This window comes from Durio zibethinus, chromosome 18 (genome assembly GCF_047325235.1).
Source record: "Durio zibethinus cultivar Kanyao isolate XHJ-2024 chromosome 18, ASM4732523v1, whole genome shotgun sequence".
Taxonomy (NCBI): domain Eukaryota; kingdom Viridiplantae; phylum Streptophyta; class Magnoliopsida; order Malvales; family Malvaceae; genus Durio; species Durio zibethinus.
This window is the reverse complement of record NC_143179.1, coordinates 1419897-1443883: the sequence shown is the minus strand read 5'-3', so window position 1 is coordinate 1443883 and position 23987 is coordinate 1419897. Positions and strand designations below refer to the sequence as shown.

At 27.1% G+C, this 23987-nt stretch overlaps 2 protein-coding genes across 3 annotated transcripts; one reads left to right on the top strand and one right to left on the bottom strand.

Annotated features, from left to right (window-relative positions):
- Positions 1–2140: 2140 nt before the first annotated feature.
- LOC149513597 (RING-H2 finger protein ATL34-like) lies at positions 2141–3030 on the bottom strand. The gene has a single exon (XM_089746790.1). The coding sequence runs from the start codon at positions 2834–2836 to the stop codon at positions 2417–2419; it is 420 nt and encodes a 139-aa protein (XP_089602916.1). The 5' UTR covers positions 2837–3030; the 3' UTR covers positions 2141–2416.
- Positions 3031–19191: 16161 nt separating this feature from the next.
- On the top strand, positions 19192–22845 carry LOC111298910 (uncharacterized). Of its 2 annotated transcripts, XR_016329567.1 has the most exons (4): positions 19192–19553; positions 20860–21048; positions 21325–22163; positions 22514–22845. XR_016329567.1 is itself a non-coding variant. In XM_022893659.2 (3 exons), the coding sequence occupies exons 1-3, from the start codon at positions 19374–19376 to the stop codon at positions 21889–21891; spliced, it is 936 nt and encodes a 311-aa protein (XP_022749394.2). In that variant the 5' UTR covers positions 19192–19373; the 3' UTR covers positions 21892–22428. The 2 variants fall into 2 exon arrangements, 1 of the variants encoding a protein (XP_022749394.2); XM_022893659.2 differs by lacking the exon at positions 22514–22845 and having other exon boundaries at positions 21325–22428.
- Positions 22846–23987: the final 1142 nt, after the last annotated feature.

Below are 23987 nucleotides of genomic sequence, written 5' to 3'. Positions count from 1 at the left end.
ATTATTTATATTACTTTTTGTAATATTATTATATTATATTTTAAATTGTCATGCGAGCTTTCTATTAACTGAGCCATCAGTGTTAAATTTGACAGTCAAAAGCAATATTTACGGTGAACCCTCTACGTGGGGAATTTTCAAAGGGTGACGAAGGCCAATTTACTAATGTACTGGACATATGAATAGAAGTCATTAAATGTGGGTGGAAATTTGGGGTATGTTTTTGTTAGGAATTTTCTCCATTCATGTGGAAACTTTATATCATAGTTTTATATATATATATATATTTAAAATTGTTATATTTTAAATTTTAATATTTTATTAATAAATATGTAAATATTAACAACATAATTTCTTCTCATAAAAACTAGAATGATTCCCGCTTTGCATGAGATTTTTTAAAAAATTATTTATTAAAAATGTTTAAATTAAAATTTATTATAAATAATAATATTATAAAATAATAATAGCAATAATAAAATAAAAATAAACCCACGCATGCAAATAGAGAAAAAATAAAGAAAGATTTATCTACCAAGAATCTACATTGAATTGCTATATATTGAGTTCTCCATATCTTTCTTGTTCTAATTTTCGAAGTAATCTAATTTTACTGCTTGTTTGACTTTGCTAAATCTAGGAGTACTGTTGAAATGTAGATCGATTGGCAGTAATTCAACCTACTTACCCTTTAATCAACCCATATTATTTAACCCTAAATTGAAGTTAATTTGTTTTTCTATTTTTGAACGCTAGCATATGCTTTGTAATTGCATATGCTAAATCTAGGAGCACTGTTGAAATGTAGATCAATTGGCAGTAATTCAACCTACTTACCCTTTAATCAACCCATATTATTTAACCCTAAATTGAAGTTAATTTTTTTTTCTATTTTTGAACGCTAGCATATGCTTTGTAATTGCATGCATATGTTTGCGCTGACTTCTTTTATTTTAATCTATGCAGTAGCAGAAATTTGTACATGTACAAAGTATCAATATAGATAAAATCATATCGAAATGCACTTGAAACTTATAACATGAAGGAAAAAAATTATTATGTACTTAAAAGCCGACTATACAGTAATTTGCAGAGAATGCAGCAGAAATCACAATGATAATCAACAACATATAGGGAGAACCATATATATATATATTTATATATTATTGATAAAATAGTATGTCTTCTAAGAAAATCCAAACAATAAGGATTAAAACATATTTAGAAATGAAAAATAATGGTAACAGAAATTGAATGAAAAACAAATTAAGGAGCATCTCATAACTCATGAGTAATTCAAGTTCTTTGTCGATGAGGATGGTCCTAGAATTTTAGGTTTCAATTAGTTTAAGTTCCATCACATTTGAATTTCATCTAATTTTATGTTAATTTTAAATACTATAATTTTTTTTTTTTTGCTCAGCCAATATTTGATTTCATTCATAAAGAGAGAATCACAAAAAGTAGCCTTTGATTTTAAATATTATAAATATTCATTTGGTAGTAAAGAATAATGCCATGACGACAAGTTTTTGTAACTTATATTCCTAAAATATAAAATAAATATGAAAATATATCATTTGACTGCAATATTTTAATGTAGCATTATCTATTATCCAAAAGTTTATTAAACAATATAAATATTACGAAGTCGAAAAAAGATTAGCAGTTAACAAAGTAGAGAATAAAATGCTACAACAAATAGAAAAACAAATTGGCCAAAAAAAAAAAGGTAAAGGAAAAAATAAAGACAAACACTAAAAAAGCTATAGATAACTGTGGATAGGACATGCTCGGACTACATTTTTTTTCCATAATTTCTCAGGGTCCATATTTTTGTACGTAAGATATCCATAAAGTTACATTTTAGCACGAGATTATCTTTTATCATATTATTTGCGATAAAAAAAGAAAAATGCAATAATTTAAAATTTTAATAAAAATTATATATAAATTTGATAAAAAATATATTTTTTATGTTTGGTATATAAACATCAATTATCGAATAATAATTTGTATATTTTATACATATTTAATATAAAATGAATATAACATAAATATAAAAATTACTAAATTTACTTAAAAGAACATGAAAGAAAATAAAATCAACTAAACTCCATGGAAAATCTTTTGGCTTGACTGTAATAGCTACTTTTAACAAAGAAGAAGAATCCTCCAATTTCTACAAGGCAGGTAGTGAAATTCATTGGATTGGTATTTCTTGGATTCCAAATTTTTTTTGCAAAGCCATGTCAATGAAATACTTCAAATAATAAGTGATACCAATACCATATATATATATATAGAAGAACTATAATCTGTCATTAATTCATCGAAGTCAAGAGTTAAAAGTTGAACCTAGTTACTAAGGTATATTATATAAATATATATATATATATATATATGTATTCTATTCTTAACGCAGCCACCAGGTTTCGCGGTGGCTGGAATCATCAAAAGAACAATAGTTGAAAAGTATGACTTCCATCCCGGCGACAAGACTCCGAGGAGTTAGAGAACTGCGACAAATAGGACACGTAGAACGCCGGTACCCAATCCATCTATCCAAACAAACTTTATGGAAAAGATGGTCACATCTCAGCTCTCGAATCTCTTCATCTTCACCAATCTTGCATAAACAAATAGCACATTCTACATCATCCTCGCCCGACTGATTGTAGCAGTTCCTGCACCTCCCCTGCTTAAAATCTTCACCAATTCCTGGCATGTGATAAGGGAACAGAGAGTAATGAAGCAAGAAGTTCCAGGCCCATTTAAGTGGAGAAACGATTCTAAGAATAGAAAAGAAGTACTTCTGAAGCTTGTAAATCGCCATGGTCGAGAGAGAGTGATGAAACAAAGATTAGATATGGTTTAATTCATCAAAAGGCTAATACATGGGAATATTTATAGAGTTATTCTAGAGAAAGGTAAATGGAGGTGTGCGGTAATTGGTGCTGAATCCTCCCATTCAAAAGGAAGACTTTTAATCAAAGATTAGCACACAGAAAATTTTATCCTTTTCTTTCTTGTAATTAAATGTTTTACTGTTCCAAAGGTTGATTATATACAGTAACATGTTGTGATAAGTTGTGCATAGTTTAATTATTATATAATAACTATCAGAAAAAATACATGAATCGATTCAATATTAAGCAAGTATATTTTAAAATTTTCGTACATGTAATTTTGGTTACCTCATATATACTTATAAACCTTTGTTTTTAGTAAAAAAATTTTGAAGAACTGCAAACGAGTGAATTACAATAAATATCGTGTGTTTAATTTTTTTACACTTATTTTATTATCATTTTTGAAAAATAAGATATTAATCTTAACATTCCCTAATTAAAAGAAACCCAACGTCTGCCATCAGCAAATTCAAACCTCAGTACTTTTTGGATTATGATACAATTATATGTATATTTTTTTTTGAAGATGAGAATTTTTTTGAAATTCCAACCAACGAGCGGCGTTCCGTGGTGAGAAAACTGACTATTGGAAAAGTTTTATTTAGACCGGACTATTTGAGTAAGACATACATGAACCTGAGCCAAATATTTTCATATAGTATTGGCCAAAAAAATATATTTTGTCATATAGCGGATAAGCCTTTTTAATACATTGCAGTTTAGGTTTTATTTAATTGTTTTTAGTGGGAAATTTTATGAATTTGATTTAAAGAATTTGATTTAAATTTTTTTTTATAAAATTTTTGAAAGAAAAGAATTGAAGTCGTGATTACCTTAAAGTTTTCGAATTTTAATATTTATAATTCTTTCTATTGATATTAAATTACAATCTCTTAGGTATAATAAAAAAAGTACCTTAAGAAAATGTTTGATACATAAATTTTTAAATTTTAGGAGGAAAAGTGATTTTGAAAAAATGTGATACTAAAGGTAAATGTATAATTTTTTTGTTTAATTGACTTAGAAAATATAAAATTTTTGTGTTTGATTTAAAGAAATGTAAGATTATCTAATAAACTCTTTTATTATATTATTTTTTATGACACATAGATAACATGCAACATCCATAATATGATACATGTAAATAACAAGTTTGTTTTCGTTGGAATTGAAGAATTTAAAATTTTTTTTCATATTTTCAACAAGAATAATTTTGCAATTCTAATTGCTATCCTTTGTGTAAAGAAAATACACAAATCGACCTTCTTGATAAGGTCGAAATGAGGTTGGAAGGGTGGTAAATCCCGTCCTGGGACTTTCAACATCAAGAACAAATTTTATAAATAATAATACTAGGTAAATATATTTTAGATTTTATATATGATAATATTAAGTAAAGGTATTTTGTGTTTTTTTTTAATTTTGTTATGAATAACAATATTCACTGCATTTTTATCTTAAAAGTGTGGTCTTTTTAAAATTTTAAAATTTAAAAAAGAAAATTTTAATATCCACTACTTTTTTTGTTCAAAATGTGGTTTTTTTTTTAAATTTGAGAATTTCAAAAAAAATTTTAACATTTACTACGTTTTTAATGCTCAAAACGGGATCTTTGCTAAAATTTCATAATTGCAAAAATAAAATTTCAATATTCACTATGTTTGTTATGCTTAAAAATAAAGTTTCAACATTCATTACATTTTTATACTTAAAATGTAGTTTTTGTTAAAATTTTAGAATTTCAAAAAAAAATTACTATGCACTATGTTTGTTAAAATTCCAAAATTTTGAAAACATAGTTTATCTTTCAAATCTCAATACAATTAATATTTAAAATAATTTTAATTTCAAATAATTTAATATTATTTAAAATAAACATATATTAACAATTATTATATTTTTATTAAATAAATTCAAATAAATTGTACAAACTAAATAAGAATTGAATTCTAATGAATAAAAGCTCAATACAAATAAAAATTAAATTAATTTTATATTTTCTAAAAAATAAAATTTAAATATGATCATTTATGTCTCAGTTTATCATGTAATTCTTTTTTTTAAAATTGAAAGATAAAATAAATCATAACACCATTTATTTAGAGTAAAAATGAGATAAATTTTGGACTTTGTCAGAAATTCTAGAAAACCTCATAGAGATGAGGGTTTATGATTTAGGTTATTATCCCTCTTCTTGATATTACTGAAAAGTTTAAAAAACCTCAAAAAATCACTTTATGAGAACAAAATATAAAGATTACATTATGAAAAGTAAGACTTTGAGAAAGAATCTTAATTTTTTTCAAACCAAACATTCTTTAAAAGTTTTCAGCTAAAAAAAAACTTAAATTGGAGCGACAATTTACTTAATAAAGTTTTAGCTTAATAACAAAAAGAAGACTTTAAAATCCTAAGATCTTAGATTTAAGTCTTATTTTATATAAATTTGATTTAATTTTATGTTAATTTATTAATAATTCGTGATTTATTGATAAAATATTAAAATATTAATTTTAATAATTAAAATTTAAATTTCGATAATTTTAAATATAAAAGGTGGGCTTCATCGATTGTGCTGGTCATGGCGGGTCGTAGCAAACACTAGTCAAAGTACGCTTTTGTTCAATTCTTGTGCATTAAATTCCAAAAATTCATTTAGGCACATGTAAAAGGTGGGCTCCGCTGATTGTGGTGGTCATGGCGATTCGTACCAAACACTAGACAAACTATGCTTTTGTTCAATTCTTGTGCTTCCAATTCCATGATTATGATATAATGGAGGAAAGTAGCTCACCCTCTTCATCTTCTGTCACTGTTTTTCTAGAAATGTTTTATATTAAAAATGCAATTATTAGATACAGTTAAGCGGAAATTATTAACATAATCATTAAATGGATTATAAGTTAATACGTGATAATCCTATAATCAAGTCAATTTATCCATGAACTTCAAAAACTTTACAACCAGTATAAAAATAATAATCTATTTAATAAATGAAAATTTATGAATTTTGTTTTTTAATAATATAGCAGGAATGTTTTTAGGTTTTGATTAAGTATAATCTCCTAGATAGATGATTTTAAGGATGCATTCTCCTACATTAGTATGATACATATATAATTTAAAAATTTTACAATTAATATATAATATATTAATTTTTATTTATTGATTTTCATAAATATATACCTCAAACATGTGTCAACTTTTAAATTTCATTAATGAAATTTATTTCACTTTTGTTGTATAAGATTTTTTTTTTTTTTTAAATATCAATATTTGAGACAAAGCCCATAACCACATTTTACATTGATATTAAATTAATAATAATATATAATATTATAAATTGATAGCTTTTACATTCATCCACTGTTAGAATATACTTGATATCAGTCTTAAATATATTTACAATTCGTTTTTTTGCATGAAACCTGAATTTTACGTGAAAGTTCATATTTATAAAACTTACATCAAATAATAATAATAATAATATTAATAATAATCATAATAAAAGTTTAAGGTTTCAAAATTTGAGGTTAGAAAAGTATTTTCGGAAGATTAAAAGCAGGTGAGCTAACAAGTCAAGCATACGTAATGGTACGAGGAAGGGGGCACTAACTTTCCATTTCAGCAAAAGAAAATAGAATAATCAACTAAGTCTTCATTAAATTTCCACGAACCCAAACAATACGTATATACTTATTTATTCCCCTACATACGTCACAATCAACTAAATTTTTTCCGCCACAATAAATTAATCATAACCTTCCGTTGCGTTTGCTAATTCTCTATGTTATGATTCTAATGCAGCGTGATTATTGAAAATATAATTATTGAAAAGAAAACATCATAACTTTTGATGCATACATAAAATATTAATTAAAATTATGAAAAAAAAAAAATTGTTTTACTTTTTCTTAATACTAAGATGTAAATTTTTCACCTTTCTCTTTCTCTAAAAATATATTATTATATTTTGTGAATATGTAAAAAAAAATTACATTCTTAAAAAGACTTCATATTAAATATGAAAATCTGCTTCCTACCAAATAAAGTTTCAAAAACATCATCAGTAGTTGCATGATTTATTAATTAAATGTTAGATTCTTAACAATTTCAATGACTAAAATCATATCTTGGCAACCAAGTAAAAAAAAATTCTTAATTATCAACGCATTCCACCAAGCATCCTCTTCGTTCAAAGTGAATTTCAAAATTTAGACGTAAACATTAGCCATAATAACTCTCCTTCAATTAAAAAAAAGAGCCAAAAATTATGATTTTGGCACATCAAAAGTCAGAAGTAATAATCATTTGCATCAGTGATATTCACTAACTTGGATCGTTTTTAGTAATGTGATCATGAAATTGATTTTTTTTTCTTTTAATATTATTGTGATGCTAAATTTAATCTTAATATGTAATATATAGCTGCTATGGGATTCATTCTTTTGATCTCAAATAGGTCGATTATGATTATTGTGTTTTTTTTTTCTTGATTAGGTGTTTTGTATTGTTTTTATTGATTGTACCGAAACTTTGTTTACTAACTATTGTTGGCTTTGTAATCTTTAATAAATTTGACTTAAAAAGGTTAAAAGGATAAAAAAAAGAAAAAAACTTCTAAACTTTATCTAAAAATCTTAAGAAGCCCCTATTCATTCATTCCATCTAAATAAATCTTTAAATTATTAATTTTCTTTATAGCTCTTTTTGGATAGAATATGTTAATTAACATAGGCACCAATTAATCCATTGACATGTTGGTTTTTATATGATATGTAAAAATCTGATGTTGCAAAAAATAAACAAGTGGCATGAGAGATCCAAAAGAAAAAGATCTATCATTTTTTTTAACAGGAGAAAATATTAAAGTAAATTATATCCAATTAATCATCAAACACTAAAAACCCTAGAATGAAAAATGCAAAAAAAAAAAAAAAAAAAAACCCTAAAGACCTTAACTCTTTATCTCTCTCTTGCTAAAACTGATATCCAAGAAAAAAAAAAGGAAAACTCTACTATGAAAGAAAAATCTTGAACGAATAAGAATGAAAAATCATAATTGAAGAACTCCAAAGCTCCATAAAAAAAAAAAAGAAGAAAATAATTGAGAGCTTACGTTGTTTGCTATAGGAAAGAAAATAATTGATAAAGATACTTAGTAAGAATAAGAAAAATAAAAAATAAAAAAGAAGAAGAAAAAGGGTGTTTAAAAATAAAACCTTCCTTAACTTCACCATTTGTGATTAGCTCTCTCTCAATTTCGTTGTATTGGCTAAGTTAATTATTATTAATTTATTATATTAATTATTAAATTAAATGACAAGTTTCAAGAAAATGTTTGCACAATTTTGTGGACCAATTCATGCAACAAAAGAACATAGAAAACTAAGCACACACTCATATATAATAAAAGATATCACTTTCGTTACTAAATACAAAAGCATAAAATGAATAAAGGTTAAACTTTTTTTATTAAATATTAAAACCATGAAAGAAAAAGATAAGAAATTACTTAAAAAATCCATTGCGTGTGTCACTTGAAAATCTTTTTGGTCTTCTTGTTGTTGACTTTAGATCACAACTTTTTATTTTTTGGGTAACACTTGTGATTTTTTTATTAAGCTTTAAGTTTTTTTCTTCGATTGCTTGGTTCTTCGTCATTCAAGCTTTCAGTTTTAGTAAAAGTTGAAGAGTTAAGGTTTTAAGTTTTCTTTTTTTTTTTTTTCCTTTTGGGTTTTTTGCATTTTTCATTTTGGTATAAGTTACTTTAATTTTTTTCTATTAAAAAATGAAAAAAATTTTTTTTGCTTTTTTATTAAATCTCTCTTCCCACTGTTTATTTTTTATCACATCAGATTTTTATATATCATATAAATGCTAACATGTCAATGGATTAACTAGTGTTTAAGTTAATTAACATATTTCATCCAAAAAAGAGCTTTTCTAAAGAAAAATAACAATTGAAGGACTTATTTAGATCAAATGATAAAATAGGGGCTTTTTTAGACTTTTAGATATAGTTTAGCGTTTTTTTTTTCTTTTAGCTTCTTAAAAAATGTTTACTTTTTATTTTATTTTGTAGAATTTCATCACCATAGCACCCACCCACACCATATTTCACATTTTTTTTCTTCTTTGTTTGTTATCCTTTTAGCTACTTAAAAAAAGTGTACTTTTTCTTTTTGTGGAATTTGAACACTAATAATATTTCTTTTTTAAAAATATCATTAACTTTTATAATTATTTATTTAAAATCAAAGCTTCATTTTGTGCTAAAAACAAATTAGTTTGTTAAATTTTTTTTTAATAAAATTAAATAATATCTAATTATTTGTGTGCTATAAATACTAAAATTAATTTTTAAAAAATAACAACTATCATTTTATTTATGTGATTAAGTTAATATTAAAATTATATACGATTCTAAGTTAAAACTTTAATATCCACTCATCATAATGGCTTTGAAACCGTTAGACGAATTTAAAAGAATAAAAATCAAAATAGGAAGTTGCTACAAATCCTTTTTTTCCAAGTATGATTAGCCATATAAAAAACTTATTATTTTAATAAAATTTTAAAATTAATTAAAATTTATTAAAAAAATTATTTTTTTGTCTACAAAAGCAAAACTAAATTCAAGAGTACAATTATGGAATGAAGAATGATTAGCCCTCGTAAGTCCTATTTTAAAAATGGTACTTATTAATCAAGTGTCATCCTTTAATATTGATAAATATGACCTTAATTTTAATATTTAAAATAATTTCGTTAATTTCATTTATTTTTACAATTTTTTTTAAAACCCTTTTATTTAAGAATAAAATGAAAGGTTTTAGTTTCACAACATTTCCTAAATTTTTCAATATCTAGGCAAAATTTTAAAAAATATTCCTCCAATTAGGACTTCAATAATAATTCTCAAAATCATAATGTTCTTTTATAATAATAATTGTTGTGGAACCTTCTAATATCTAAATAGAGTCACAATAATTATTTTTACTTAAAAATATTAATTTTTATTTCTAATAAAAAATAAACTTTTAAAATCACTCTTTATTAATTTATGTTTTTTGGCAATAATAACTCAGAAGTAATGTAACATTAAACAAATTAATGAAGCAAACACAAATTAAAAGATGCGAATGACCAGTTTAATCCATGTTATAAATCTTTGATTTTATCTTTTTTCATTTTTTTCAATATTGTTTTTCTTTTAAAAATAAACTTTTAAAATCACTCTTTATTAATTTATGTTTTTTGGCAATAATAACTCAGAAGTGATGTAACATTAAACAAATTAATGATGCAAACAAAAATTAAAAGATGCGAATGATCAGTTTAATCCATGTTATAAATCTTTGATTTTATCTTTTTTCATTTTTTTCAATATTGTTTTTCTTTTAAAAATTAGTGACAAAATAAATTTTATTTTATTTTTTTTGGGAAAAATTTCTTTAATTCCACAATATTTAAGTGAAATTTAAGAAAATTAGCCCCACTTAAGAAATTCTTATGTTGTAAAATCTTATTCTAAATATTTAAAATCACAAAAACCGTCTAATATGTTGGTAATGTTCTATTTTTATTTCCAAATTTATTTTTTTAAAATTTAAAATCTTCTAATATATTGGTAATGTTTTATTTTATTTTATTTTATTTTTCTTCAAACTTTATTCTTTTAAATTTTATTTTTTTTAATTTTAAAACCCTCTAATATATTGGAAATGTTTTATTTTTATATTTTTCATGCATTTTTATCTATATACAATAAATAAAATACAAAGTAAAAAAATGCCTAAAAAAACCAAAAAGTTCTGGCTCAACTTCAAAATATGGCTCGATTTTGAAGATAATTCCACTTGTGGTTCAGCTAAAAAATAGCTTAGAGTCGGCTCAGCTTGATTAAATAGCCTAAGAGATATGAGTCAAATCGCGTGTGGATCTAAATTAGATTGAAAAAATATACGGATACCAAGGGTATTCAAAATGCTGCATTTCATGTCAATAAAAAAGCTTAGCAAAATTTCATTCTTTCTTATCTCTGATACCCAACTTCTCTCTTTGAAAAACTATTTTCTCTTTTCTCTTTCTACACAACATGAACAATCTTTTTTAATAAAATAATAAAATGAATTGAAAGTTTATTAAAAAGATATTTTGGTTTGCGAAAAATAAAGCTAGGTTTGAGAGTACAATTACGTATAGAAAAAGATTAATACTTTCACAACACCCGTTTTAAAAATAATACCAATTAATCACATGTTATTCTTAATATTAATAAAAACGGTCTTAATTCTAATATTTAAAAATAATTTCTTCAAATTTTATTTTTTTGTGAAAATTTTTTTCTTTGTTTTTTTTAATCTTTTATTTAGGAATAAGATGAAAATCTTTTGTTTTAAAATATTTTCTAAATTTTCTAATATTTAGGCAGAAGGTCAAAGAATATTTCTCTACTTGAGACTTTCATAATAATTTTTTAAAATTTTACATAATATTTTTTTATAAAGAATAATTATTGAGAAGCCCTCCAATATTTAGGCAATGTCCCAAAAATTATTTTTTACTTAGGAATATTATTATTTTTATTTTTAAACAACTTTTCCAAAAACTCACCATTTGTTGATTTTTTTTAATTAATGAAATGTAGGCAAATATCATATGGAGCAGATGTATGACACGAATGTAATTTAAATGCAAACAATCAATTAAATTTATCTAACACATATTCCTTAAATTTTGGCGTAATATTTGTCTATAAAAATTAATTATTGAAAAGCTGTCTAATATCTCGACAGGGTCTTAACGATTATTTTTACATAGAATATTAACCATTATTTATAAAAAAACTAATTTTCAAAATTTATAAATCAACAATTCACATTATTATTTCAAATCATAATGTAACAAGAAATAATTAAATGACGCAAATACAAACAATCAACCAACTTCATCTATCTCATATGCATTTAAATTTACTTCTTATCATGATCTCTTTTTTGCAAGAAAATCAAGGATGTAATAATTTTTTTTTTGTAAAGGAAAATTTCTATTAATTTTTCAATATCTAGGTGGAATAAAAAAAAAATTAATCCCTCAAAATATGATTCGGACTCCTTTCAATATCTAGGTAGGATTTTCATGATCATTTTTTTTTTCATCGCCCAAAAATATATAATTTTTCTTCATTTATTCAAGTGTATTTGCTCTATAAAATGTATGACAATTAAGCTACAAGTATGCAAGTGTAACATGGGAAAGCTAAAGAAAACTTCAAAGAAGAAATAAAATAAACAAGCTTGATAAAAGGTCGAAAACCATAATTGCCATTATAGAACAGGCAACTCAATTCTTGGTATCATTTCACCCTAAAACTATTGTGTTTTTCTCTCTAAATTGAATCTAAAATAAGCCAAGAAATAGATAAGTGAAAGAAGAAAAGCTAATGAAAAAAGATGAAAGAAAAAAAAATGGATGAAAAAGCTCTTTGAAAGCTCAAATCGTTGCTACTCTAGAGAGAGTAGAACTTGTTTAGCTGGCTCCACCTAGGTCAAAAAGTGAGTACAACTCTTCCCTTCCTTTGTTTTAAAAGACATCGATTTGTTTGGAAGAAAACCTCCTTTTAACCTTGAACCTAGGAAATGTAAACACAGAGAATGAATATCAAGGATGGTAAAGAACAAAACCTAGTTTAGAAGTAGATTTTTAAGACTTTGAAAATTTTACCAACCCTATTTCTATGTTTTCAAGTAGTTCTTGGTTGCAAAAGAAGAAAAAGAACTTTCTTTAATCACATATCAAATTGGTAAAGACCAAAAAGAGAGCTTTAAGTTTTCATATGCAATAGACTAAAGTAGACCCAAAACCTTTCCTCTAAAACTAATTTTTGAACTCATAAACCTCTTTTGCTTCCCTTTTTTTCTTGTTGGAAAGCTTCTAAATTTTTACAAAATAAAAAAAAAATTCCTTTCTATAAACATAAGACATAAAGACTTAAAACTAAGCTTGAAACTTTCATGGATAAAGAAATGAAGATAGAACCTAAACTTGCTCAGAAACCAATATCATTTTTTTAGTTTAAGCTCTTTCTTTACCTAGGTTTCCAAAATGCATAAACTTTTTCAAAAAAATTTTTGTATTGCTTCAGATAAAAAAACAAACACCACAGTGAATACCTAAGCTTCATGGATGGTAAAGAGAATCAAAACTAAAACTATTGAAAAGAACATAGCTTTTTAAGCTCAAAACCTTTTAAAGCATTTGTTTGTTCCTTATAACTAGAAAGCTTTCTATTTTTTAAGTAAAGAAAAAAGCCACTTTTTTAATACAAAAATCAGTAAATTAGTCCAAAAGGGAGCTTGAAGCTCTAACATGTAGTAAAAATGAGAATTGAAACCCTTACTATATAACCATTTATGTAAACCGTTTTATAAACTTTGAAAGGACAATGCTTATATTTTTGGCCACTCAAGTCCTATATAAATAGAGAGGTAGCTATTTTATACTTAAAAACTTATATAGGGACTATGAAAGTTATTTATGCCCCAAACCTTACATGAAAAAGAACATCAAAGCTAAGGTAAGCTTGAAGGTTATTTTATGTATGTGAAATGCTAAAAAAAAAGACCAATAGAACTACCTTTTTCTCAAGTTTCCTAAAAGTTTTAGCCTTCTTCCTTTTTGGCAAAGTTTCTTCTTTTTTGTTAAGGTTTTTATTTTATTTTTGCCTTTCTTTTTTTTTAGCTAAAAGACCTCTTCTTTTTTTCGACTATTAACACCTTTCCTTCCTTTTCTTTTTCCTATTTTTTTTAAAACAAAACCCTTTCATACTGCTAAAAACCCTTCTTCTTTTTTTTTTTGCTTACATTTTTTTGTTTTTTCTTAGCTCCTGGATCTTTTTTTTCATGAATCCATATGCATAAACTACAATCACATACTAAATGAGTAATGAGATGTATGTATATGAATAATGAAACATACTTACATGAAACTCACTGACATATTATATGCATGACAAAATATGTTTACAGGAAATACAATACATGTACTATGCAAATTTAATAAAATTGACACTACCATTCAAATGTGTAAGAAATAAAAGTGTATGTATAACCTTATTATTTTAAAGTATGAGACATGATGAAAATGAATGCAAAAAGAATCAAATGAAATGCAAGGGATAAAATAACATTCAAGATCGAAACTTTTTTCTTTTCAATTTTTCCTATAAAGAAATAAAAAATTCAAGAAAACATTTCCAAAAAAAAAAAAAGTAAAATGTCTAGAATTAAAAAACTTTTTTTTTCTTTTTTCATGCTCCCACATTTTATTTGGCCAATAAAACAAAAAAAATTAAGAAAAATTTCTTTTTTGTTTGAATTTTTTGTTGGAAAATAAAAAAAAATAATTTCTTTAAAAAATATATTTTGTAACAATTCAAATCTTGGATAACCACCAAATCGAGCAATATGTCAGAAAGAAAATTTTATTAGAAGATATTTTTTTATTTTAGTTTTCTTTGTATTATTATTACCCCTAAATATAGATTGTATTAAAGTGTTCCTCACTTGTCTTAATTTAAGTAGTTTCTAAAAAAGAGTCGATATGACTCTACCTAAAACTGATCCCCTAAGGTTCATTATGTGCTGGAGTGAGATTTATACATCTAAAAATTTTCAAGTTATTTTTCATATTATCATACATTATAGATTAGTAAGGTATCATAATCCTCACCTATGATAGGTTACAAATTAAAAAAAGTTCAATATAAGTGAGAATCTTTCACTAGCTATTGTGGAGGTATTCACCCTACGAGAGCGCAAATACTTTATTTTTTAAAAAGGTAAGAGCCTAGGTATAGAGTTCATATTTGTAATGCACATGTGATTATGTTCAAAAGAACATGTTAACATTTTATAGCATTACAACCTTTTAAGAACAATATATAAAAAAATAATAAAAACATAAAATAAATGACATAATCAAAATACAAATGTGATGCAGAACTTTTAAGAAAATCAAAATTAAAGAAATCAAAGTTAAATATTAATTAATACCATTAAATCAAAACTTAGGATAACATATGATCAATCTTAGCTTGACTCTAAAAAATCATCTCCAACAAAGTCACCAAGCTATCTAATGATTTTGAAAGTGTTAAATGAATTTTTTTTTTTAATTTAAAAGAAGAAGTCGTCACTAATCTTTTTTAATTAGTTGTGATTGACCACCTAAAAACTTATCATTTTAATAAAAATTTTAAATTAATTAAAACTTATTAAAAAAATTTTTTGGTCTGTAAAAATAAAATCAGGTTTGAGAATACGGTTATGTGTTACGAAAGATTAGTATCCCATAGTGCCCATTTTAAAAATGATACCTATTAATCAAGTGTTATCCTTTAGTATTGATAAAAAATGACCTTAATTTTAATATTTAAAATAATTTTTTTAATTTCATATTTTTTATAATTAAAAAAACATTTTATTTAGAAATAAAAGGAAAGTCTTTAGTTTCAAAACATTTCTTAAATTCCCCAATGTTTAGGTGAAATTTCAAAAAATATTCCTCCACTTGAAACTTTTATAATAATCCTCAAAATTTAGCTTAATATTCTTTTATAATAATTATTATTGAGAAACCTTCTAATATCTTGATAGAATCCTAATAATTATTTTTACTTAAGAGTATTAATTTTTATTTTTAATAAAAAAAAAATTTTCAAAGTCACTATTTATTGATTTATGTTTTTTGGCAATAATAACATGTAAGTGATGAAACATAAAACAAATGAATGATACAAGCACAAATTAAAAAATACGAAAGACTAGTTTAATTTATCTTATAAATCTTTGATTTTATCTCGTCATTGTTTTCCTTATTGTTTTTTTAAATAGTGATAAAATAAATTTTATTTATTTTTTTCTAAAAAAATTTCTTTAATTCTTTAATATCTATGTAGAATTTAAGAAAATTAGCCATTCATTTAAAAGGTTCTCATAATTAATTTTCCAAATAAAGATAATATTTCTTGGTAAAAAAATAATTTGAATTCTCTCCAATATCTAAATAGGGACTTCAAATTTTTTTTTACAAAGAGATATTATCTTGTTTTATTTCTAGATTTTTTAAAAGATTATTTTGAAATTTCAAATTATTTTTTAAAATTTATACAACTTTGTATCAATCTCCATCATCCACAAATAAATTTATTTTTAAGACTAAATTGCATGTGAAAATAAATAAATAGGTAATAAATTAATAAACAAAGAGAAAAATAGAATTAAAAATTTACCTAAAAAGGGTTGGATTAAACTCACAATAGAGCCCAAGGCAAAGCTAGTGGATTAACTGGGTATAGTTCTGATGGGCTTAAAATCTAAGATGCGCCAGGTCGGCTCGAGTCGGGTCAGGTCAAGTCGATTTAGGTTTGTTCTGACCTAGTTTTTTCTTTCTCATTTTTTATCTTTTCTTTTCTTTCCTTTTTCTTTTCCTTTTACTTTCCTCTCCATTCTTATTCCCTCCCGCTCTCTCTACCCAGAGCCCATCTTTAAGCCGATTTTTGGTTGCTGCTTTGGTCGCTGGCACTAGTCGTTGTTGGTAAGTCTCCTCCTCTTCCCAAGTTTTCACCAAATGTCATTCTCAACGCCCTCATCATGGATCCAAGCTTGGATTTCTAATAATCATCCCCTAAAGTCCTAGATCTAAGATTAAAGCCCCGAGGTTTCAAACTATCAAAAATCTTTCCTACGCCGAGCTCTCCAAAACTAAAGTATGTCCCTCTCCTTCCCTTGATTTACCTTTTCACCGTTCAAGTGTCCGAAACTACCTCATCGTCGTGAGCCACTGCTAGCGCCACAAGTCTTCATCACTATTTAAACCCCGAGCTGACCTTCCTCTCTCCTTTGCTAACTCGAACAAAGTCCTCCCAAAATACCTCTGATCTCTAAAAATTTCGTATACCCAAGAGATTCAGCGTCTGCATTTTTGTGTGTTTTTTTTTATTTGATTTTTGCGTGGTTGGGTTCCTCGTCTGGTGAAGACTCTGGTTGTTGTATTTTTGGTGGTCTCAATTTTTCAGGTTGGGTTTATTTGGGGTGTTAAACTATCAGGGGTGCTTGTGGTAGTGATTTGAAATGGGGTTTCGGTAGTGGGAAATTGAGATGTTATTTGGTGGTGATTGATGTTTCGGAAATGGATTTTCGATGATGGATGAGCAGTTTAGGCTGGGGAGGTTAATGGGGGATGGTTTCAGGTTTGATGGAGATGATGGTGTAGGCTTGGTTTCGGTTGAGGTGTTAGTTGTTGCCGGTGATTGTATAGGTGGGATGTGAAAATGGTGAGGATGGGATCGTGTTTGGTCATTGAAGGGAGAGGGTAGGGCTCTTAGTTCTAGCTGGAGCTTGTGGTGATTTTTGGTCTGTGTCTTCCTCCTCCATGAACCCTCTTTTACTGGTCAGTTGTGGTATTTTTATTGACAAAATCACTGCTTCATGCTACCATTAGGATCAAGAAAGTGGATTTGGGGTCTAAAAATGTAATCGAGGTTTTTCGATTATTGTGGTACTGGAAGCAGAAATGTTGTTTCTTGGGTTTTGAATTGCTGGCCACTTTTAGATCATCAAGCTCTTGATCAAGTTGTGCTAGAGGCGCTTGTGTAAATTTTAGGAGTTAAAAAGTGAGAGCTGTAATTGAGATAGCAGTTTGGAGGAAGGGTTCCGGCATTTGGGGAGGGCAGGCTGCCATTGTAGCCAACCCTCTCCCACTTTTTCGGTAAAATTTTTTAATTAATTTAATTAATTCTAATAAAATGAAGTTGGGCTTTAAAATATAATTTGATATCAGAATTGGATTTTAGAATTGGATTTTAGAATTGGATTTTTATTGGGATTTTAAGCCCAAGTGACTAACTGTTGAATCAATCAAAAATTGTGAATTGAACTTTGGTCGCGCAAAATGATTCAAAAACATTAATCCGAAACGAACTCAAACTAGTTTAATCCAATTAGAACGTTTAACTTGGCTCCAAGCAAAACTTTTAAATCAAACATAAAAATCAAACGAAATCAAGTCATTTCGAACAAAATTAAGTGTTTATACCCATTTTAAATCAACAAAAAATTTCACACACTTGAATCTATTCGATAGAATATATTTCAATTTATTGATATTAATTAGCAAAAAAATAATTATTATCCAAGTCAAATTGTGTTTAAGCTAGGCTTAAACACGGTCTTAACAGTTCATGTACTTGTCCACACCTGACTCGACCTAAACATTTCAACCTCAAGTCTCGTACAAGCCTACTGAACGATGACAAGTCTGTCCAAGAAAGCTTATGCTAATCTGAATAAAAAAAAAATTAATTTATTTTTTTATTAAAAATAGATATCTCCATTTAAATAAAAAAAAATACTTATATCAAATGTACATCACCTTCGAATTGAAGATTAAGAAAACTCCAAAACAAGTCATCAATAATAAAATCTCAAGAAAATATAAATCAATTGCAAAAACAAATCAATCTATGAGTTTTTTTTTGAATTTGAATTTGAATGCAAACAGAAGATCAAAAATTACTAAGCATATGGGAATACAAATGGGATAGAAATGAAGAAATTGCTTCAATTGAATCCTTCAAAGCAAAGTAAGGAGAAGCAAAGTGGGATACAGGTTCAAACTTCAATTCCTAACTTTGGATCTAATATTTGAATCTTAACCTTTGCAAGTGTTGATTCTTTTATAATATATTTTTTAATTAAAAATTTAAGTTAATATCCATGTGACAGGTCAGGTAAGTTACGACATGAAATTATGTCAATACTTAAAAAAATTTAGTTGAAAGGACTAAAATGAAAGGTTAGATATTGTAATAAAGTAATATATAAATTAAAATTAAAATAAAAAAAATTAAGAACCGTCGTTGAATTCTATTTTAAATTAAACTTGAATATAAAAATTAAAATTTAATCTAACTCAAACGAACATAGAATTTCGAATAAAAAATTTTGAATAAAACTCGTATTTCAGCATATGAATCCGGCTCACTCGATTTCAACCCAAAGGTCAGACATAGCCACGTTGAAACGCAATTAGTCGGTGATTTGGGGGGAGCTCGACCTAGACGCCAAACTAAACCGCACCTGTCTCGACATGGTCTAGTGGGCAGTGGCCACTAGGCCCACCACCTACATTCCACCAAAATTTCAAACCCCACAGCCCACTCATTTACAAAGTCCAATCAATGAGTAAAGAGAATCAGAATAATAAAATCCCCGTCTTAAGCTTCCGCTAATCACAAAGACAATTATCATTTCCTGGAAACGCTGCCTCACATTTTGTCTTTCTTTTTGTTTCTTATCAATTCTTTTTTTAAAGAATCATTTTCTGTTCCATCTATACTCAATAGTAGATTAATCAGATCGGAAAAACTGGGTGGCGGGGGAGGGGAAGGTGAATATGGCAACGGCGTCGTTTAACAAGATCGAAAGGGCCCATCAGATGTATAGAGAAGGGAGTTACGAGGAAGCGCTGGCTTACTACACGGAGGCGCTGGCGGTTGCCAAAACGAAGCCTCAAAAAATCGCTCTGCACAGTAACAGAGCTGCTTGTTACTTGAAATTACATCATTTCAAAAAGGTTTCTCTTTCTCTCTCTTTTTCTTTTTTCTTTTATTATTATTCCTTTAAATTAACTTTGATTTTACTTTTTTTTAAGAGTAGTTTTTAGTAATTATCTAGCTTCAGATTGGATTTTACTGACTTTTGGAATATCAAAAAAGTTTATTTTTACTGTTTTATTCGACATTCTTTTGGGTTTAATATAATATTTTCATGGACGAAATTGGTCTTATGAGAGTTTACTTAATCTTTTTGATTGACGAATATGAAAATAGTAAAGCAAATTTGAATTTTTCTCTTTATTTTATTTGGGATATTATGTATTCTATTTTCAATGTTTTTGAATGGATATTCTTTTCCCTTTTTTAAAGGAAAAAAGATTTTTTTTTTTTTTTGTTTTTAGTAGAAAGTGAAAATTTCTTTCACTTTGTCAACTGTTGTTTGCGAACAGTAACCTGTCTGTTAGTCTATTGGTTGGTAAAGGATTGAACTCTTCGTTTCAGTGATCACGGATCAATTCCTGGCGTCTAAGAATAGAATTATTTAATGATTTTAATGTTAGTAAAGTTTAGAAATTTATTTAATTCATAATAAAATTATTTAATGACTTTGAGATTTAGAATAGAGGGAAAAAAAAAAGGGACGAAACAGTGATGTAGATAACAAGGGTTCCTTGTTTGATTAGATTATCTCAGTAGAAATGATGTTGAAGCTATTAATTTAAAAATTCAGGATTCTAATTTGTGACGAAATTTCTTATTTAACATAGATAGTTTTGTTTTCACTCTCGATTCTAGTGAGAATCATCATATGTTCCTTTTTAAGCAATCAAAATAGGTATGATTCAATAGCCTATATGATGATGCAAGATTCAAATCTGAACAATAAGAAGTATGATGTTGTATTTTACAACTTTTATTAGTGGTTTTGACGTTTGATGAAGGTTATGCATAACCTGCACACGTACACAGACTCACTTTCCTGCATCTATGCATTTGCCCCGCGTGCTCTCACACACACATGCGCACACGCTCTATAGAAAGTTTTAAAATTTTTTTTGGATATCCCAAAAAATGTCTGGAACAGCAGCAACAATAACAAATTTCCCAACATGTGAAATTGGCTCTGTGGATTAAAGTTTTACCATTATCCTCTACTTGGGATCATATCTTGAGTAAATTCTGTTTGCTTCTACGTTTTTCTTTTATCCATGTGGCATCTTAGTGTGCTTTTGTTATTCATGGAATGCATAAAAACCGGGTTATCCATTTTACTTTAATGAATGGAAACTGTTGTCTGCAAACTGATGTTGTTACTTCAACCAGGCAGCACAAGAATGTACCTCAGTTCTTGAGCTTGACCATAAGCACACTGGAGCTTTGATGTTGCGAGCACAAACACTAGTCACACTAAAGGAGTACAATTCAGCCCTCTTTGATGTCAACCAGCTCATAGAGTTGAATCCCTCTTCAGAAGTTTATCATAATCTTCAGGCTCGCTTGAGGACACAAGTGGTATATTCTCTTGTCTCTATTAGGCTGTAGATCTTTCTCTACTATTTTACATGGTGTCTTGATTGTTAAAGGAGTACTTTGTCTTTTTTATTTCACATAGACTTTATGATTGTCTGCTGTTGACTCATACAAAATCCTTTGTTTGTTCATGGGCATTGGGAAAGCTATTACCACAAGTCCACCATTGGTTCCAATAGTTCTGTCTTAAGCTGAATTTTACTTGATCTTCTGGATGTCAGTAAGAAACTGGATTTTGTTTTCTTTGCTTAAGTAAAGGCACTTGCTCCAATACCTGAATCTGAAGCAGAGTTGGAAGAAGAGGAAGAACATGGGCAACCCTGTACAATGGAGAAAGAAGTAGAACAAGATAACAAAAAAAAAGACATAGTAGTGCCAGCTGTTCGGAAAGATCTAAATGCTGAGCTTAATGAGAATCCGGAAAAAGCAGGAATGATTGCCTCTGAGAAACCTGATGTCAAAGAATCTCCTGAGCACAAAACAGATTCTAAGAATGTGCCTGAAATAAATCCTGGAGTTGCTGCTCCTCAAGAACTGAATAACAAGGACTCCAAAGGATGTCTAGGGATCCCTAAACCCAAAGGACATTCAGGTCTGAAGAATGTGCCTCAAAGAATTGGAGTTGCTGCTCCTTTAGAACAGGGCATCAAAGATTCCAAGGGATGGCAGGCGATCCCTAAGCCAAAGGGACACTCAGCTCTGGACTATGCACGGTGGGACAGAGTTGAAGATGACTCTAGTGAAGATGATGATGACGACGATGATGAGTCTCAGCCTCAGTATCGATTCCGGCTAAGAACTGTTGGCATGCGACCAGTGAAGTGAAATGGGATGAAGTAAAAATTATAATGATGTGAATAGCGTTTCTGATTCCTAGAATCTTCACAAATAGTCTCCTATGTTGAGGAAAGTGTAGTTTGAGAAGCTGTGTTTGATCTATCATGTTTAAACATCCAAAGCCAGGAGCATCGTATTTTACAGTTGCCTTCCTGGTTTGAATTCCTATCAAACTGCCATTCAAAAATTTCAGGCTGCCTTCAATATTTTGGACACAGCTGCACACATTAACAGATGATCCTCATCGATTTCAGAGTCAGGTAATCATCATTTCTGGGCATGTAATTTGTCTGCCTCTTGTTTGTCTTGTCTGCCTCTTGAAGTAAACATCAAAGTCTGACTCTCTTCTGATTGCTTAAACTGCATCAAGGGAGATGAGAACTTTGAATCTGTGAGCTTGTTTGCATTGGAGGAACAATTTTATACACCAATAATCTCTAGTTTTCTGGAAATTAATACATAATTTTTATTCTGTTTATTTTGTTTATTTATTACTATATATTGAATTCTTGGTTATATTTTATATATTATCTTCTTCAGGTCAAGTCAATAATGACTGAACAGGGTGTAATCGTTGTTGTTGATTTGAATAAAATTTTTTGATTTCCAGATATCGTTTGGAAATGGGTTTTATGATGGTCTTCTTCGCATCAAGCATTAACTCAAATGACATGTATGTTGGATAGATTCTCGGAAGTTAGGGGTTCGAAAGGATTTAGGTACGAAATATCTTTTTTATACGACAGATTCTCTGAAGTTTGAGGTTAGAAAGGACTTAGGTGCAAAATATTTTTTTCATGTAAGTAGATAGAAGTTGGAGTTAAAGATAAATTAAAAATTAAAAAAATAATTATTTTTTAGCATAAAAGAAGAGTACTACTTGAATTTAAGATTTGTATTAAAATCTCATTTTACTCTTACCGCCTGCGTTGAGCTTGATCAGTGACATCCGAAAGTAACACTTGCATGTGCTTATATATTAAGGGCAAAAAACTGATGTCAAAATTCAGCTTTTGACGTTCAATGTATCGCGGTTTTGACGTGAATCAGGTGCTCTAAGACAAGTTGGTTATGTATGTTTCATTAAAAACTAGCGCAAAACTTACTCAATTAATGCCGGGGAAATTTTAGTTGATTGCTTGTGTTATATGTTTTTATTAGGAGTATAATTAAATCGAGTCAAATTGATATAATGAAAAGCTCGAATTCGATTGAAAATTTATTATTCAAAATTTGATTTGAATTCAATTGAATTTGAATTTTTAAACTCGAGTTTGATTCGAGATAATTAGATTCATTTATTAAATAAAAAATAAGCTTAACTCTTACGTTCGATTTTAAATTTAATTATTTATGTTTAAATTCGAATTTAATCTCAAATTCATATATATAAGAGTAAAAAAATAATTTTTTAATTAAAATAATTAAAATATATATTAAAATATAAAAATTCGATTAAATTTGTGAGTTGATTGAATTAAAAATTACGATATTTGAACTCGATAAATCGAAGAGTTTGAGTTTGGTTTGACAATGATTAACTCGGATTCAAATTTATCTTAATTAAATTCAAGTGATTTGTTAATATTAATATATAATTTACATTCCTAATTTTTATATTATTATACAAAAATTGGTAGTATTGGAATTCTTGCCCTTGAAAATATTTGATGAATATTGTGCAATCTCTAATAAGGTCAAACAATTTTCTTTCAACCCTCTAATCCATGCTATAAACTTATTATTTCATTTTTAATCGTGTAAATTTTTTTATTATAATCTTGCAATTATCATTTTTATTATAAAAATATTTTATAATTACTCAACTACAATAAAAAAAAATTGTGCCTTTAAAGTTGCCCATAGAGGATTAGGTCGTAATAAATTTGAAAACATTTTTAATTGTATCATAAAAAAAATGCAAGAATCTATAACTTATAAGAGTCGAGTTTTATATAATATTTTAATTAATTTTACATAATTTATGATAACGATTGGCTAATTATAGTTAAATACTTATATGAAATATGTTTTTTTTTTTTTTAATATTTTTTGTTTGTAAGAAAATTAATTAACAACTTTTC